The 19,330-nt window shown below is 42.1% G+C and overlaps 1 protein-coding gene across 4 annotated transcripts in view; it reads right to left on the bottom strand.

The window, feature by feature from the left end:
- Window positions 1-19,330, bottom strand: part of SVEP1 (sushi, von Willebrand factor type A, EGF and pentraxin domain containing 1) — a 323,106-nt gene that overhangs the window by 136,724 nt on the left and 167,052 nt on the right. For all 4 annotated transcript variants that reach the window (XM_083183977.1, XM_083183959.1, XM_083183968.1 and 1 more), the window contains exons 18-20: window positions 18,511-18,672; window positions 14,783-14,944; window positions 12,409-12,500 (exon numbers count right to left, since the gene is read on the bottom strand). In XM_083183977.1, the coding sequence (XP_083040103.1) occupies window positions 12,409-12,500; window positions 14,783-14,944; window positions 18,511-18,672 (416 nt within the window). The remainder of the gene's footprint in view (window positions 1-12,408; window positions 12,501-14,782; window positions 14,945-18,510; window positions 18,673-19,330) is intronic.

A 19,330-nucleotide genomic window follows, 5' to 3' on the forward strand; every position in this document is an offset into this window, starting at 1 on the left:
AAGTGGCAGGACTCAGAAGGGAAGGAGTGATATTTGGATTTTGCAGCACAAATTCTGGTGGAATGTTGGTGGGTGCTATGTCGCATTAGCAAGACCCCCAAAGCACCAATACAGTGGAACCCCCCCACAAGTGACCCCATTTTGCAAACTACACCCCTCAGGGAATTCATCTAGGGGTATAGTGTACATTTCAAACCCCCAGGGGTTTCACCAATTGTGGTACAACTGGGCAGTGAAAATGAAAAATTACATTTTTTTACACAAAAATGCAGTTCTGGCTCAAAATTTTTCATTTTCAGAAGGTATGAAGGAGAAAAAGCACCCCAAAATCTGTGCCCCAATTTCTCCCGAGTATGGCAATGCCTCATATGTGACCAAAAAATACCAGTTGGGTGCATGGCAGGACTCAGAAGGGAAGGAGTGATTTTTGGATTTTGCAGCTCAGATTCTGGTGGAATGTTGGTGGGTGCTATGTGGCATTAGCAAGACCCCCGAAGCACGGTGAAATGATGAACCTAATAATCCATAGATGTGTGGTATATTTTAAAACACTCCTTTATACATAGGCCGGGTTTGTCGGGGCAAGTTTCACAGTGGAAAATAGTTTCCTTTCTTATTCCCTTTTTATAGCAAACTTTGCACCTTTTTTGTGTCCTGCCCTTTCTTGCAGTGGAGGGGATTTCGTTCGGAAAATGCTGCCCTGGTACAATACGGGGGCCAGTACTAGAAGTACTGGGGCCCTCTGCCTGCTGGTTCCCAAATATTAGGCCCTTTATGACTTCCTCTTGAAAGTGCATAAATGTCCCCCTCTGGCCGGTAGAACGGAATAGCACGTAAGCGTTATACAGTGCCATCTGGATGATATACACGGCCAGCTTCTTGTACCAGATTTTTGTTTTCCGCAGGGCACTGTACGGCTTCAGTACCTGATCTGAAAGATCCACTCCGCCCATGTACCTATTGTAATCCAGGATACAATTAGGTTTTGAGGTGTGGGTACTGGTACCTCGTACAGGGACGGAGGTGGTACTGTCTCCGTGAATTGTTGTCAGTATAAGGACATCCCTCTTGTCCTTATATTTGACCAACAACATATTTTCGGTGCATATTCCCCTGCTTTCACCCCTTCTCATTACTTGGGCAATGTGCGTTTTTGGGAGGCCTCTTTGGTTCTTGCGCACAGTACCGCAAGCTGCTGTACCTCTTGAACCAAGGGCCTTAAACAGGGGGATGCTAGTGTAAAAGTTATCCACATAGAGGTGATAACCTTTATCCAGGAAGGGGTGCACTAAATCCCAGACAATTTTTCCACTAACACCTACGAGGGAGGGGGGGCATTCTGGCGGTTCAATTCTTGAATCCTTCCCTTCATATACCCTAAACCTGTGAGTGTACCCTGAGGTGCTTTCACACAGCTTATACATTTTTATGCCATACCTTGCCCTCTTACTGGGAAGGTACTGGCGGAATTTAACCCTTCCTTTAAAATGTATAAGGGACTCGTCTATGCAAATTAATTTTATCTGGGATGTACATCTCTTCAAATTTGGCACTGAAATGATCAATGACCGGCCTGACTTTGAATAGCCGGTCAAAGGTGGGATCATCTCTGGGTGGGCACTGTGCATTATCGTTGTAATGCAAAAATTTAAGGATCGTCTCAAATCGAGCCCGGGGCATGGCCATACGGTAAAATGGGGTGCTGTACAGAACATCTGTACTCCAATATTGCCTAATTTCTGGCTTTTTTACTATGCCCATATGAAACACCAGACCCCAAAACGTCATCATCTCTACTGCATCTACAGGGGTCCACCTAGCAAATGATGACGTGGGGTTTTGAGCAATAAACTGCTGGGCATATAAATTAGTTTGGTCCACCATTAAATTTATAAAATCATCAGAGTAAAATAATTTGAAAAAGTCAATTTCTCTGAGACCTGTGGAATCAAATTGGATTCCTGGCATGGCCAAAAACTCAGGAACCTGGGGCTCAAAATTGTCTGGTGGTGGGGTCCATACGAGATCAATTATTGGGGGGGGGGGTCTCAGCTGCTCTACGGGGGCGTCTTTGAGGGGGTCCCTCATCACCAGAGGAGGAAGAGGAGCTTAAGACGAATCCTTCAAATTCCCCGCTTGCATCACTGGCTGTGTCAGAGTCAGAGGCAAGCATGGCATATGCCTCCTCCGCTGAATACATTCTTCTGGATGACTGGGATGACATTTGGGATGACATTTGGGATGCCATTTTTATTTTTGTGTTACTGGTAGTGAAATGTTTCAACACGTGTATAGTGTAGGGGGGGGTACAAACTTTATTTCAACCCGGGGGGTATGTAGTGTGTAGTGTGTATGTAGTGCAGAAAAAAAAAATACTTTATACAAAAAAAAAAATTGAAGGGGTTAAAAAAAAAAAAATTGAAGGGGTTAAAAAAAAAAAATTGAAGGGGTTAAAAAAAAAAAAAAAAGGTCCTGCGCCAAAAATTGAGCACAGATGTTGGTCAGTAACGTCCGTCACTGAACAGCGCTCAAAGGCAACAGGAATTTGAGCAAAAAAAAAAAAAAAAATAGATCAACCCTGTGCCGAAAAAGCTGATCAGTGATGTACGTCACTGATCAGCGCACAGTGGCCACAGGACACCCACAAAATCACAGTGTGTGTAAAAAAAAAATTAAAAAAAGACCCCACAGCACCCACAAAAAAAAAAGGTGATCAGTGATGCGACACTGATTACCAGTGAGGGGCAGCAGGTGCACAACCTTTGGTGCAACTGACAGTGCAACTGGCAGCAACTGACAGGTATATATTAAAAAAAAAACCTCTGCACCCCCAAAAAGTTGCTGATCACCTCAGATATAGTGATCAGCACAAAAGGCGGGGGCAGCAGACACAAAATTTAGCACTCTCTATCACTCTCTGTCACTATCTCTCTCTATCTCTCTATCTCTCACTATCTATCACTCTATGACACTGCAGCAGCAGCACTGACAGGTATATATATATATAAAAAAAAACCTGCGCCCCCAAAAAGTTGCTGATCAGTTAATTTATACTGATCAGCACAAAAGGGGGGGCAGCAGTCAGTTATATAAAAAATATATAGCACAATCTGTCACTATCTCTCTATCTCTCTCTATCTCTCTCTCTCTCTATCTCTCTATCTATAACTCTATTACACTGCAGCAGCACAAAATATAGCACTCTCTGTCACTAGGCCTCTCTATCTCTCTCTATCTCTCTCTCTCTATCTCTCTATCTAATAACTCGCAGCAGCACAACACAGCACAACACAGCACAGGATGTCACAAGAAGAAGCAAGATCCAGGCAGTGATCAGGTAAGTATTTAGCAAGGTTCTGGTCAGTATATGGCGGCAGCTGGGCACGGTGACCGCACTGCACGCCATTCCAGACCGGAATGGCGTCTGCAGTGCAGTCACCGTTAGTTTAAACCCCCCTCCATGGCTGTGATTGGTCCGTCGGTGCGACGAACCAATCACGGCCTTTGGGGGCGGGCGGGGTGAGGTGGGGTGACACCAGTGTCACCCTTACACCCCGCGGTGATTGGTGCTGTACTTTACAGCACCAATCACCTCCGATCCCGTGTCACCGGCGAACGTTATTCGCCGGTGACACAGAAAACGTTGTGAATGGCTGTTCACACTGAACAGCCAATCACAGCGATCGCCGACGGGGGGGCGGCATCGCAGCCCCCCCTGGGCATGCAGGGACATGTCTGCTGTCAGGGACAGCAGACATCGTCCCTCTGTCACTGCGTCTCTAGACGCAGTGACAGTTTGAAGTCATGACGTATATATACGTCATGTGTCGGGAAGTACTTCCCGGCCATGACGTATATATACGTCAAATGTCGGGAAGGGGTTAATATGGCTCTAATTTATTGTAGCTACTGTACATTGAACATGGATATTTAACTATATATATAGATAGATAGATCTATATATATATATATATATATATATATATATATTGATATATATATATTGAACTCTTACTTTGCTTTTTAAAAGCTTTCAAATGCCCTTATTTAGTTGACTATTGAGAATATGACGTTAATGACCTTTCATGGACATGGGGTGTGTGCTTAACAGTTAAGTTACATATTTATATATTGTGTATATATATATATATATATATATATATATATATATATATATATATAATGTAGGAAATGAAGCGGCACTCTCCAGTCTTTATAATTTCAAACAAGTGAATATTTTATTAATCCGACATGTTTCGGGGGGTAACCCTCCCGTCGTCAGGGATATACAGAGAGTGAAACACAAAGTGAATTTATACAAAACGTCAGGTACATCATAACCAATCCTGTGTATTACAATTAGAGACAGACACTCCCATCACACCTGAGACTATGGCTCCAATTAGAGACCCATGTCCATCAGTGTTGTGGTCTGGGATGACGTCAGTGACCCAGTCAGAAATACTATAGTAACCAACAAAGCAAAAAAAATCACAGCATATAGTGTACAAAAGACTAAAATACATAAAAACCAGGAAAGAATTTTAAAAATACAAGTGAAATATTACGACTACACGTTAGGACCTATATTAATCAGAAGAATATTCATTGCAATATTACCCTAAAAGAAAGGGAAATCTTTAATTGGTATGTTAAGGCATAGATTAGTGATAGATATATGAAATCTAAACATGGGCAAGGTTTCCATATACAAGTGTTTGAGAGGTTTTACAGAAAACAGTGTAATCCCAACTGTTCGTTGAGACCGCGGGGTGACATAGTTTCTAACTTCATAATCCATCTGCTTTCCAGTCTCAACAATAATTGGCTTCTATTACCACCTCTTCGGGGTTCCGGAACATGATCAATTATTTTTGTACGTAAGCTTGCTACAGTGTGTCCGGCTGCAAGAAAATGCCGCGGCACAGGTTGATCACTGACTCCGGACGATAAAGCTGAACGAATAGCCAACCTATGGTTGGCCATTCGTTCCCTAAATGTGGTTTCTGTCTTCCCTACATACACAAATCCACATGTACAGTATAAGAGGTATATAATGAATTTTGATAAACAATTGAGAACATGTTTAATGGGGTATTTCCTTCCACTATACGGATGTAGGAAGGAACTACCCGTCAACATTGAGCTACAGGTGGTACAACCGACACACCTGTAGCATCCCGGAGTCTTAGAAAGGAAATGAGCAGGGGGTTTAGGTTTTAGAAAATCAGTGATATCTGTTTTAACTAAGTGATCCCGTAAATTTCTACCCCGTGAGTAGGCTGGCATCAGCCTTGTCTTATGAAGAGCTGGTAAATCACGGTCTGTGTTAATAATGGGCCACATATTTTTAATGTATCTGGTGATGGTATCACTGTTCTCTGAAAACTTATTAATCCATGGTACAACGTTGTTAGCTTCCTTATCCTTTTTAACCCCACTCAAGCAATCAGCTCTTGGGGTACCTAGCACTTTTGCTTTAATTGATAAGAGCTCTGTTAGATGGTAACCCCTAGCAACAAACCGCTCAATCATGGTGTCAAGAGATTTAATAGTTTCATCAGGATCGCTCACTATTCTCCTCACACGGAGCATTTGTGAGAACGGTAAACCCCGACGTAGTGGTAAGGGATGGCAACTGTTATGCATTAGCAAAGAGTTGCGATCTGTTTCCTTAACATGTAAACCAGTGGACAAGACACCTCGAGAGATTTTAATTTGGACATCTAGGAAGCTGAGGGATTCATGGCTAGTGACACAGGTAAATTTAACAGGGTGATCAGTAGCATTATGTGAACTGAGAACCTCAAGCAAAACACTTTCATCTCCGGACCATAGAAACAATAGGTCGTCGATGTATCGTACATACATCGACAGATGTCCACTCTGATGTAATGGAGCAAAGAGTTGTCTCTCAAGGGCCCACATAAAAGTTTTCTGTAAAACCTCTCAAACACTTGTATATGGAAACCTTGCCCATGTTTAGATTTCATATATCTATCACTAATCTATGCCTTAACATACCAATTAAAGATTTCCCTTTCTTTTAGGGTAATATTGCAATGAATATTCTTCTGATTAATATAGGTCCTAACGTGTAGTCGTAATATTTCACTTGTATTTTTAAAATTCTTTCCTGGTTTTTATGTATTTTAGTCTTTTGTACACTATATGCTGTGATTTTTTTTGCTTTGTTGGTTACTATAGTATTTCTGACTGGGTCACTGACGTCATCCCAGACCACAACACTGATGGACATGGGTCTCTAATTGGAGCCATAGTCTCAGGTGTGATGGGAGTGTCTGTCTCTAATTGTAATACACAGGATTGGTTATGATGTACCTGACGTTTTGTATAAATTCACTTTGTGTTTCACTCTCTGTATATCCCTGACGACGGGAGGGTTACCCCCCGAAACATGTCGGATTAATAAAATATTCACTTGTTTGAAATTATAAAGACTGGAGAGTGCCGCTTCATTTCCTACATTATTTGGGATTTCTGCATCCAAAGAAGGCACCAGAGCGCTTTACCCGATACACCCTCAGAGTGCCGGATCTACCCCAAACTATTTTGGACTTCAGCTATCTAAAACTGAGGCCCAATCAAGGCACCTACCACATTTTCTCCTGACTGGACGTCACCTGGGACATCGCTACATACAAGCCTACTATTACTGTCGCTGCACACCTATACTAAAGTGAAAGGCAAGATGGCGACCGGCACCGACACTGAATCCCCTTTTGCCAATTTGGACTCGGGAGACCATTTCAGCTATTCGGATGTGGAGGTGGATAGGATTCTTTTCACAAGGTCCCTAAGAGGTGAAACCACTACACCTGATTGTAACGAACTGTACAATGAGTGGTTCCGACTGAAAAAACGTGAGACTGATTTCCTATACCACGGCATTACTCTCTCCGATTACCACAGACAAAAGCAAATTCCACGAGGCTTCCGAGTGAGAAATGTCCCGACAATTGGCCGCCATAGCCCTGCCTTCTGTAAGAAATGGCTAGGGATACTTAATAAATGCTCGATGGACCTCATACTTTTGGTCGTGGAAGAATCCTCCAAAGAACTGTCTCTAACACAAGCAGAGCTGGTGAAGTTTGATGCAGATAAAAAACCTGTACTCCTAGCCGATAAAAACACAAATTGGCTGGAAAAGATTGACACGGCTGTCGACCGCTATACCAAAGAACTCATCAGCTTCAAACGTGACAAGGCACGTAAGGTGCAAAATGACTATGACAACAATTCCGTTTACCCATGGCTAAACCCACAATACTCCCGAGGTCCAAGAGCCCAGTCCTATAGAAATCGACAGGGTCGCCCCCCCCGGCCTAGACCAAACGATTCCAGTACCTCTGTGAGCGATGCTGACTCTACACAAGTCTATTCCAATGACGCTGCTATCCCTTTAGGCAGCCGCCCGCGACGACAGGTCACGCTGAAAAACAAACCCGTCGCACAAGGAGGGGAAAGCAAAACAAGTAGAAGATCTGGTGATTAATCTCACGGACTCTCCTTTAACGGCAATTGAATCTACAGTCCTCTCTAAAGGTTTGACTTTTATCCCTACTAATTTCCATGACTCCATTCAATGGCAAATAGACAGTTTTCGGTTTACAAGATCCTTACGTTTGAAAGACTATTTTGGCCGTACATCTAATGCTGGACTTGTTACTGACACTGTACCTGTTCCCCTACGTAAACTAGCCCAAAAATCCACCTTTGATCCCCCAACGAATTCACATTCCATTAAAGCCTTTTCACGTATATTGCTTGGAGCTCCCGATATTTGTGTAACATCGAATAATAAGCATTGTAATTTATCCCCAGATGAGCGAAAGGCTCTAAGAAATCTTAGTGAACGTAGGGATATCGTTATACGTATGGCAGACAAGGGGGGCGCAATTGTGGTTCAGAGCACCCTGGCATATGTGACGGAGTGTCAACGACAATTGGATGACTCCTCCATTTATGCCAGGTTGGACTCTGATCCAACACAGGTCTTTAAACAGGAATTAGATGTATTGTTACAAGCCGCCCATGTTAATGGGACTCTATCTGAACCTATTGTTAAAGCATTAACTGTTTCCTTTCCAAAGGTACCCTTGTTTTATGCCTTACCCAAGGTGCACAAGAGATTGGTTGATCCCCCTGGCAGACCCATTATATCTGCCAGGGGGTCTTTATATCAACCGGTCTCTGTGTACCTTGATTGTTTACTTAATCCCTGCGTACAGGCAACACCTGCCTATCTTAAAGACACTAATGATTTATTAAAACGCTTGCAGGACATGGTACCGGTTGAGAATGGGTTAATTCTGTGTACAGCAGACGTAACCAGTCTCTACACCTGCATCCCCCATGTTATGGGGATGCAGGCTGTGGAACTACTCATCACTGATAACCCTTTGTATGATGGACCGGATATCTCCCTCTTTTTGTCTTTATTGAATCTGATATTGACTAAAAACTATTTTTACTTTAACGGGGTGTATTATCTACAACTGTTGGGGTGTGCGATGGGGTCCTCTGTGGCCCCATCGTACGCCAATGCTTTTATGTGGGCCCTTGAGAGACAACTCTTTGCTCCATTACATCAGAGTGGACATCTGTCGATGTATGTACGATACATCGACGACCTATTGTTTCTATGGTCCGGAGATGAAAGTGTTTTGCTTGAGGTTCTCAGTTCACATAATGCTACTGATCACCCTGTTAAATTTACCTGTGTCACTAGCCATGAATCCCTCAGCTTCCTAGATGTCCAAATTAAAATCTCTCGAGGTGTCTTGTCCACTGGTTTACATGTTAAGGAAACAGATCGCAACTCTTTGCTAATGCATAACAGTTGCCATCCCTTACCACTACGTCGGGGTTTACCGTTCTCACAAATGCTCCGTGTGAGGAGAATAGTGAGCGATCCTGATGAAACTATTAAATCTCTTGACACCATGATTGAGCGGTTTGTTGCTAGGGGTTACCATCTAACAGAGCTCTTATCAATTAAAGCAAAAGTGCTAGGTACCCCAAGAGCTGATTGCTTGAGTGGGGTTAAAAAGGATAAGGAAGCTAACAACGTTGTACCATGGATTAATAAGTTTTCAGAGAACAGTGATACCATCACCAGATACATTAAAAATATGTGGCCCATTATTAACACAGACCGTGATTTACCAGCTCTTCATAAGACAAGGCTGATGCCAGCCTACTCACGGGGTAGAAATTTACGGGATCACTTAGTTAAAACAGATATCACTGATTTTCTAAAACCTAAACCCCCTGCTCATTTCCTTTCTAAGACTCCGGGATGCTACAGGTGTGTCGGTTGTACCACCTGTAGCTCAATGTTGACGGGTAGTTCCTTCCTACATCCGTATAGTGGAAGGAAATACCCCATTAAACATGTTCTCAATTGTTTATCAAAATTCATTATATACCTCTTATACTGTCCATGTGGATTTGTGTATGTAGGGAAGACAGAAACCACATTTAGGGAACGAATGGCCAACCATAGGTTGGCTATTCGTTCAGCTTTATCGTCCGGAGTCAGTGATCAACCTGTGCCGCGGCATTTTCTTGCAGCCGGACACACTGTAGCAAGCTTACGTACAAAAATAATTGATCATGTTCCGGAACCCCGAAGAGGTGGTAATAGAAGCCAATTATTGTTGAGACTGGAAAGCAGATGGATTATGAAGTTAGAAACTATGTCACCCCGCGGTCTCAACGAACAGTTGGGATTACACTGTTTTCTGTAAAACCTCTCAAACACTTGTATATGGAAACCTTGCCCATGTTTAGATTTCATATATCTATCACTAATCTATGCCTTAACATACCAATTAAAGATTTCCCTTTCTTTTAGGGTAATATTGCAATGAATATTCTTCTGATTAATATAGGTCCTAACGTGTAGTCGTAATATTTCACTTGTATTTTTAAAATTCTTTCCTGGTTTTTATGTATTTTAGTCTTTTGTACACTATATGCTGTGATTTTTTTTGCTTTGTTGGTTACTATAGTATTTCTGACTGGGTCACTGACGTCATCCCAGACCACAACACTGATGGACATGGGTCTCTAATTGGAGCCATAGTCTCAGGTGTGATGGGAGTGTCTGTCTCTAATTGTAATACACAGGATTGGTTATGATGTACCTGACGTTTTGTATAAATTCACTTTGTGTTTCACTCTCTGTATATCCCTGACGACGGGAGGGTTACCCCCCGAAACATGTCGGATTAATAAAATATTCACTTGTTTGAAATTATAAAGACTGGAGAGTGCCGCTTCATTTCCTACATTATTTGGGATTTCTGCATCCAAAGAAGGCACCAGAGCGCTTTACCCGATACACCCTCAGAGTGCCGGATCTACCCCAAACTATATATATATATATATATATATATATATATATATATATATGTCAAAAACAAACCATAAAGCTATTGCCTTGGTGCCCTTCACAGATCGCCATAGTGGTAAATATAGGCCTTTACATCCGTTAATATAAGCAGGCGACCAGCACCAAAAGCTTAGGCTGCTAATTGCTTGTTTATTTTAACGGATGTAAAGTCCTGAGAGTGCCGCCACATTCTCTCTCTCTCTCTATAAAATAATACAATGCTACAGTATATTATCTATAATAGATCAAATCTATTTTTTTAATTACAGGATATATCTCTTTTAACAACATACAGTATAATAATCCTTCAATGCCAGCAAGATCTTGTAAACCCCCAACAACCTCATAGGGGGAAATTTAGTGAGATGGGAGTTCTAGTTCACATGGAATGATGCTATGGGCAACCAATCAGAATCCACTTATAATAAATAACTTTTGCCATATTGTTGCATTGTTTTATGTTCCATAATGGCACAAACTATTCTATACATACAGATGTGTCCGAATACATCATTGCTGCAGACTTGCCAACCAGGTCCTGTAAGAGAGTCTTACGGTAAGACTCTTATAGCATCTAGCTTCTTTTTTGATAAAAACTGCATCTTAAGCCCTGTACACACAGAACAGTTGTAAGGACAATGTAGGCGTTCCCGATCGATGGGAACAACCAATCTGTTAAATAGTTTCGTGAATCGTTAATGATGCGTGTACCTGATGATCATTAACGATGGTCTATGATCTTTCCTTAATGCAGGAAGATCATAGACCAATCTTTTGTAAAGTGTATCAAATCGTTCCATGTGTAGGCATGATGAACAATTTTATACAATCGTAAACGATGTGGGAACGCTTGAATGTGATGTGTGTAAAGATATTGTCACTAACCAAGGGCCTCATTTAGTGTTGTACACAAACCCAATGTTTCATGTACAACTCACGTGCCAGTTATGCGCATGGGCAGGCTCTGTTCGTGACCTGGCACTGCAAATTGATTATTTGCACAGAGCAAGAGCAGGTGGGGGGTGGCGTGGACGGGTAGTGGCCATGGGAACACTCAGCATTTCATGGGCGTTCCCATGCTAATGTGGCTGTGGCGCGGTTGCAGGGGGTGGGCAGCTGACGTCATTGGATGTCAGCTGCCCGCCCTCTTCCTGTACAGGGACGCCGCAGATCTAAGACACCAGAGAGGTGTCTTAGATCTGCGAGCGCTAGAGAAATCTTCAACTAATTATTTCTGCCCCGCACACAATCTGGAAATGGATGTTTATGCAAAACATCCATTCACATGAATGCAGGGAGATTCATGGTGTGCGCGGTGGGTGGACCTTCATGCGTGCGGCGTTTAGATGGCATGCAAAGCTGAAAATTTGATAGCTTTGCGGGTCAATCAGAATGAGGGCCATTGTGTATAGTCTTTGATAGACATGTATTAGCCAGGGTACTTTCTATTAGCGTCCCTCCCCATACTTTAGGATCCAGATCTGTATTTTATTTTTTGACACAAAACTGCCCAAGAGAATCTGCACCTGAGCACTGAGCACAATGTTGATTTAATAGTTAATTTTTTTTGGTATAGAGGAAAGTATTGATGTGCTTCTTTGAAATGAATCCCCAACATATTTTTATCTTATGTCTTAGCAGAACAGTTTTATTTATATTTCAATCTTGTAGAATTGTACTTTGACTTTCAATGTTATTGCTTTTTGTCACATACAGCGTACGTACATCATGTAGAATGTGTCTGAACCCATTCCCTGTAAGTCTATAGACTATTGTTTTATTGAGCTTCACACCACTTATCATTGGAATTAAATCTAGAAGCTTTGCTTTAATATGAAAACATTGATTCAGGTAGAGAGGTTGCAGTTACATTAGCGTTATGCATTAGTTGCTTAGCTTTGCTAATTTATTCAATAGACTTTCTTTATCTGACTATACTGCGAGGCCATTAGAGGAAGCCCAATGGAAAAAAAAAACTGTATCCTTGCCTGATTGCTGACTTTGTATTCACTGTTGACATTTTGTGGAGAAATGGGAATCATTACACTTTCCTCTGCTGCAGAGAAGCTGGAGCCAAAACCTACAAAAATAACATTATGAGAAACACATTATCAGTCTTGGATTAGTTATAACAGCTGTGATTAAAGCAAAAATGCCAGCTCTCTCTTATAGGAATGGAAGAAAGGGGTGCTATGCTGCTAAAGCACTGTTATTGGCAGTTGGCTCCTCTACTACAATGTGGTCATCTGTAGCTGCTGTCTTTCCGAACCCCACACTGAATAGCATAAACACTAAACCCAGAGTGTTGCAAATTTCCAAGTGCCCGCAAGCAAAGGGGCTTATTGAGACCTGGTCGCAACGCTGCGAATCCCCATGACGGGCCATAATTGAACAACTGCACATGTGTACAGCTCAGACTTCTCTCGAATGTGAGAGACCATCCTGCGATAAGATCCTACTACTTTTTTGATGAACAGGAAGCTGACATTTGGTAACCGCCAGTTTTCTGGGAGTATTGGGGAAAACGCAGGCGTACCGGGCCTTTGAATGGAAGTCATTTGACGTCAGCTCCGGCCCTCAACAGCCTGTTTATTTGCAGCCACCGAGTTAGTCCTGGGCTACGCATAGATTGCACAAACTAGAAAAAATTTTGACTACATCATCAAACTTGCCTATAAGGTTAGGCAGAATCGCCTCGTGTGTACACAGAGCACAATAGCGTTGAGTGGTATGGCAGCATCACTATCACCCATGCCAAAATAGACTATGGTCTGCACTGTGTATTTGCCAGCGGCTAAGGAAGCCACACGGGCTCAGTCTAAATCGCCGGGACTGAGTCCAGTCCTTTAAAATAAGCTTATTCTTTATAAAGGTGCTGTTTCCTGTAGGTGGAGTGAAACAATGGTCAGTTCAATAGAGATGTGAACTCTATTAGATTAGAGCAAAGAACAAATAAGAGGGTTTGCGATATGATATAGTGTTTTGGATAGGAGTCTACAGATGATTGGATGAAAGTCACTGTTAAAGTGATGCTTGAATGAGATAAATGTTACACTGCTGCCCCTAAAGTCAATGATTTTTAAATAACAAAAAGTCAGTGCCCATTTTTGAGGCAGATGTTGGGTCTGACTGTAAATAACGTTGTCAGTGCTGATGCTCCATGCCACTGTCAATGCACAGTGCATGTGTCCCAATAGACAGCACTCAAATACCACTCACATGCCCAGAACAGAATCAAATTCATGGTCTGTGAGTCTTAGTGGGCATTCCCCTGAGAAAATAGAGGGGTGGTTTAACCGATCAGTAAGTGTTGTGGGCGTGTGGCTGAAAGTGTCGGCAACTAAAGACGCTGAACCGCTTTACGCTGAAGGCCATACTCTGATGGAGAAACTGCACCTGTCATAGGGCTGATGGAATTCTTAACTCACAGAGATATAAAGGCACTTTCTCATGCCGTTGTGTGTAAATCGTTGTTGTGTGTAAATCGTCTGCAGCATTAGAATAAGATGTATACCCAATATAGTGTAAGGCCCAATATAGCTATATAAAGTAATTTTTTCCTTAGGAAGTCAAACGTTTCGAAACTAATGATAAAACACTGACTATTGTATTCTGCCAACACATACCATCCCAGAACAGAAGGGGAAATCACAAATCCTTTTCAGTCCCTACTACCCAGCCCAATTTACAGTTACATGAGCAAATCTCAAATGGCCACTGGGCAAGTCTTCCACTATTTATTTTCTGTTTTGTAGTCTCTCCAACATAGGGTCACACATTACATTAGCAATATACTGTAGTAAGAAATAGTGTACACAGATAATCCCTGAGCACATGTTGATGAACGACTCCAAGGGAAGATATGCAGAGATAAACTGGAACACCGATTATAGATGCTTTATCAACTACAACATTTATTTACTTAGACAGTGACAAACATTTGCATGAATATTTGAATCATAAATTCAGTCAAGGATTCATTTCTAGGTAGCTCTTTGTTCAGATATTATTCATTCATGGCATGAAGTGTACTATACTGTACATCAATTGTCATTCTTACGCACAGACCTCGTTTCAACTTCTGCTGTAAATTTCCGAGAAACTTCTTTTTTTTGGGGCAAAAATAACTACTAAACAATATTTTTGCCCTTACATTCTATTAATCATTTATAATTAATAAAACATTTAAAGCAATAATTTGGAAGACAATATAATACAATCCTAGCTAGTTAGTTACAGATTTGAATGCCACTTCTGTAGCAGTATTACATGCTGTGAGTATAGCTCGGCTCCATACAGAACAGGGTAACAAGCTCTGCGAACACTGTCTCAGAATTCCAATCAGCACAAAAGGCTGCTTACTTGAACAGTCTGTTATCGACCTGGCTCCAGTCATAGTCGTTGTTCCGTAAAATGGACATGACAGGCAATAAGATTTCCCCGTTTCGGGCTGATAGTAGTCCCTGGGACAAGGATAGCATGGCACCAGTCCAGACCGAGAAAACTCACCAGCGTGGCACGGAACTTAAATGTAAAAAGTTAATATTAAACATTGAAATAATAGAACGACAGTATGTGCAAAAACGTATGGATATAAATCCAAAACAAAAAAATCATTGTTCTATAAAACATTGTCTAAGTGCTTCCAATTGTACTCTCTAGTAATGCACAAACTAAAATCAATCAAAAAATTTAATCTGTTAATTAATTTAAAACACTAATTGTTCTGCCTGCTAGATGTTGGTCTGATTTATCTATTGGCTACATATAGTATAACATTGACGGCTTGACAATGCATATTGCCTTACTCTGGAGAGAGTAACATTTCAGCTATATAACTAATAATACATGCAAAGTAAGGAGAAATAATCCCATCACCATTTGCTAAGAAGTTTAAATGAAAGTGAAACAGTAATGATGCACAGTGCTAATTCATGTGTGAAAGTAGGTACAGTATATTATTTAGGGGGAAATTTACTAAGATGTGTATTCTACTTCACATGTGATGTTGCTATGGGCAACCAATCAGAAGCCACTTCTTATTTATTTAGCATCCTCTAGAAGATAGTAGACAGGATCTGATTGGTTGCCCATAGCAACATCACATGGGCAGTATTCAATGGGAATACTCGGCATGTGCAGCAAATCCTGTTTAGGATTCGCTGCACAGTCGCTGTGTTCCGGAGGGCTGGAGCCTTCGCTGCCAGCCCTCACTGTCACAGTATTCAATGCCGCAGAGGCTCGCTGCCCCTGGCGGCGATTCTTAACCCCTGCGGCGGACGCCATAGGGAGCTGGGGGACGGCAGCAGGCAGGGAGATGAAAGTCTCCCTGCCTGCCCCAGAATGTATGTGGGGGAGAGAGGGGTCCCCCAGGAGAGCTAGCAGGGCACGCAGGTAGGGTAAGCCAAAAAAAAAAACTTCAATTCTACTGCACCTTAGAATTTCATAGATATCCAGCATCAATCGGATATTGCTATAAACGGGAGATCGCTTGGTGATAAGAATTAATATTAACCGTCAGAGGATATAGGATTAAAAGAGGGAAAGATGCCATCCTGATTGATAAGGTCTGAGTGCAAGCAGACCTTTTGGAGTTCTAATTGAATGAGACATAGTGTGCTGTGCACATTGATTTTGGGGCTTTTAGATCCACAGGACTTGCAAGGTGGACTCGTTTAAGTGCACTAATGGCGGGATGTATGAATATACATCGCTGCCCTTCGCCACACCCCGCCGCGATGCCAGCACATATGTACTTACATATGCGGCCGGCATCGCGGTGCGGTGACGGAGGCCCCCCACGATACCTGTAATCTAGTGTGCGGGGGGTCTCCTCCCAGCCAACTACTGCTCCCCTACAGCCGGGACAGCTCAGCGTGGCTGTCCCCGGCGCCTCCTCCTCCCCCCTGCAGCCAGAAGGACCTCTGGGGAGGTGGATGAAGGGCTTACCTTCCGGGGTCCAGGAGGACCTGCAAGAAGGTAAACTGGAGGGAGGGGGAGAGGGGGTCGGCGAGGCGCCAGGGTTGCGGTGGAGGCGGTGGGTGGCGAAAAGAAGCCCATAGGCTTCTATAGGGTATTGCCACCCAAAGGTGGCGATACCCTACTATGCGGTATCGTGGCGGCGGGGTTTTAATACATAGGTAAATGCGATAAAATGGGGGTTTTAACGCATGTTCCCCTTAGTACATCCCGCCCTAAGTGACTTTTAATCCATAAACAGTTTGTGAAGGAAGTGAGCATGCTAACTGCTTCGTTGTACAGCGCTACTTATACTATTCTGCGCCTTGACAGTTTCCAAGAATATTAGTCAGCGATTACAGTTCACAGCCAATCAGATTGTGTCTACTGATAACTTTGTACTACACATTTGGAGACTTATTGTACACCCCTTGAAAATGTATATACAGTATATATATATATATATATATATTTTTTTTTCTATAAAAAAAAAGAGGAGCGCTCCCATAGTGCTTATATCATTTATTTCAAAAGGTATAAAAAACTGTATCCAGCAGAATGTTAGGAATGGTATCACGTACCGTTAGTGTCGGTTTAACACAACCGCAGGTATAACAGCATAAATGCGTACTGCTCCAAGCAGCATGTAACGATCAGAGGTGCTCTCACCACTCGTCTCCACAGGTATGACCGACGCCAGGCCACGCCCCTACGCGTTTCGTCACAAAGACTTCGTCAGAGGGCTGCCTGGCGTCGGTCATACCTGTAGAGACGAGTGGTGAGAGCACCTCTGATCGTTACATGCTGCTTGGAGCAGTACGCATTTATGCTGTTATACCTGCGGTTGTGTTAAACCGACACTAACGGTACGTGATACCATTCCTAACATTCTGCTGGATACAGTTTTTTATACCTTTTGAAATAAATGATATAAGCACTATGGGAGCGCTCCTCTTTTCTTTTATAGAAAAACGTTTACCTGTGAATCCAGGTGCCCGTAAGGGTAATTAGCGGAGCTGCCGGTCTAAAGGACAGAGTGCTGATAAAAGTGAAAAGCAACAGACGGGACATTTGTGGTTCCAGATAAATCAAGTATTTCAGGACTTGCGCACTATATTTGAACTTTTTATATATATATATATATCTCTGAACCCCTGAGGAAGTCCTATTACACAAAAAAGGGACGAAACCGGTTGGGCATATACACCTCTCCATTTCCCGATGACTGAAATCAGATAAGCTTTTATTTTTATGTCAAATGTACGGGTCCATCTATTACTGTTTTATATTTGTTATGCGTATTGTTTTAAATAAATGTGTATAAAAACAATATCACGCTATTAGCCTTTCCCTTTGCTGGGAGTTTTGGTTTTTAAGGGCTCCGGCAATATACCTGATGGGAACCGCACCTGGACAGAGCTAATACCAGTGTGAGTCCATCATTTATTTTTAATAAAACCATCTTTTAATCACAGGGTGGTCACACGTGTGCTGATAACATTAGCCACAAGGTGGCGTTTTTCACCTTTACAAGCACTGCTTCAAGCACCAGCACTTTATATAAAAAGAAAAAGTCACTTTTTGCACAGATATTGTCTATTTGAAACTCTGATATCATCCTTTTTGGACATTTTCATATTCGAATGAACATCCCCACGCCTCCTGGCGGAAGTGAAAGATAAGGATGAATATCTGGGAGTGAAAGATACCATTACACGCGAAACTGCATGTAACTTTCGGTACGCACATAGAAAGTTTTTGTAAGGATTGTCACAAAATATCTTACTTGTCAACACTGAAGGCGCAGAAGTTTTACCACCTAACAGACATTTACTTGGGACCTATGGAAATTAGGCCGTTTTGAAAACTTTTGCTGCCACAGTATATACTCTGGAGTGTAGACAAACCCCACTTTTATTACATCATTGTAATTTTATATCACTGAAAATTGTGTCACTAATACTAGAAATCACTAAGTGAGGGTTAGCGCTTTTTGTGCATCACATCATATATATATATATATATATATATATATATATATATATATATATATATATATATATATATATATTGCACTCCTTATACAGATATAATAACACTCCATTATGTGTGTGTATGTTTGTGTAACAAACCTCCACATTCTGAAACATCCACAGAACCTCTTTTAACTGTTGATGTTCCCTTGGGACAGGAGACACAGTACTTCGATCCGATAACTGTTTGGTAACTGCCATGTGGACATGACTCACAAGTTTCAAGGCCATTTAAAGAGTAAGTCCCTGGTTTGCACTGAGCTGAAAAGAAACAGAAACATCACTTACTGTGTAATAGTTTGTCAAAAAAAATTATCATTTGAATTAAATGTTGATTTTACATATAATATGAAATTTTCACAACATTGACTCATCCTTAGAGGGGTGGGCATAATTCATCTTTGTGGTATAGGGGCACAGGTGCAAAGAAACCCAACATTTTAGTAAATATTCTAAGAGGCCTATGTACTAAGCCTTGGACAAAATACCAGCCAATCGGCTTCAAACTGCCATGCTATAGGCTGTGTTAAAAATGACAGGAGCTGGTTGGTTGGTAGTTTAACTCTGTTTACTTCATTACTGTTTTAAAGAGTACATGGACCCCCTATATCACTTTAAAACGTTGCATCAGTTGTTCTATGGGGATTGATACTAAATCCCGGCATTCAAAATCCCGACGCCGGAATCCCGACCGCTGAAATCCCCACAAGGAGGGGACGTGGATCACCCCCCATGTGGGCTCGCTGCGCTCGCCATGCAGCGGGCCCAGTGCCTCGCTACGCTCGGCACACTAATTTATTCTCCCTCTATGGGTGTCATAGACACCCATAGAGGGAGAAAGTGTCAGGATTTCGGTTGGTCGGGATTCCAGCGTCGGGATTTTGACCGCTGGGATTCCGACCGCCGGGATTGTAACTGC

The sequence above is a fragment of the Crinia signifera genome, chromosome 1 (genome assembly GCF_055691185.1).
Source record: "Crinia signifera chromosome 1, ASM5569118v1, whole genome shotgun sequence".
Lineage (NCBI taxonomy): Eukaryota > Metazoa > Chordata > Amphibia > Anura > Myobatrachidae > Crinia > Crinia signifera.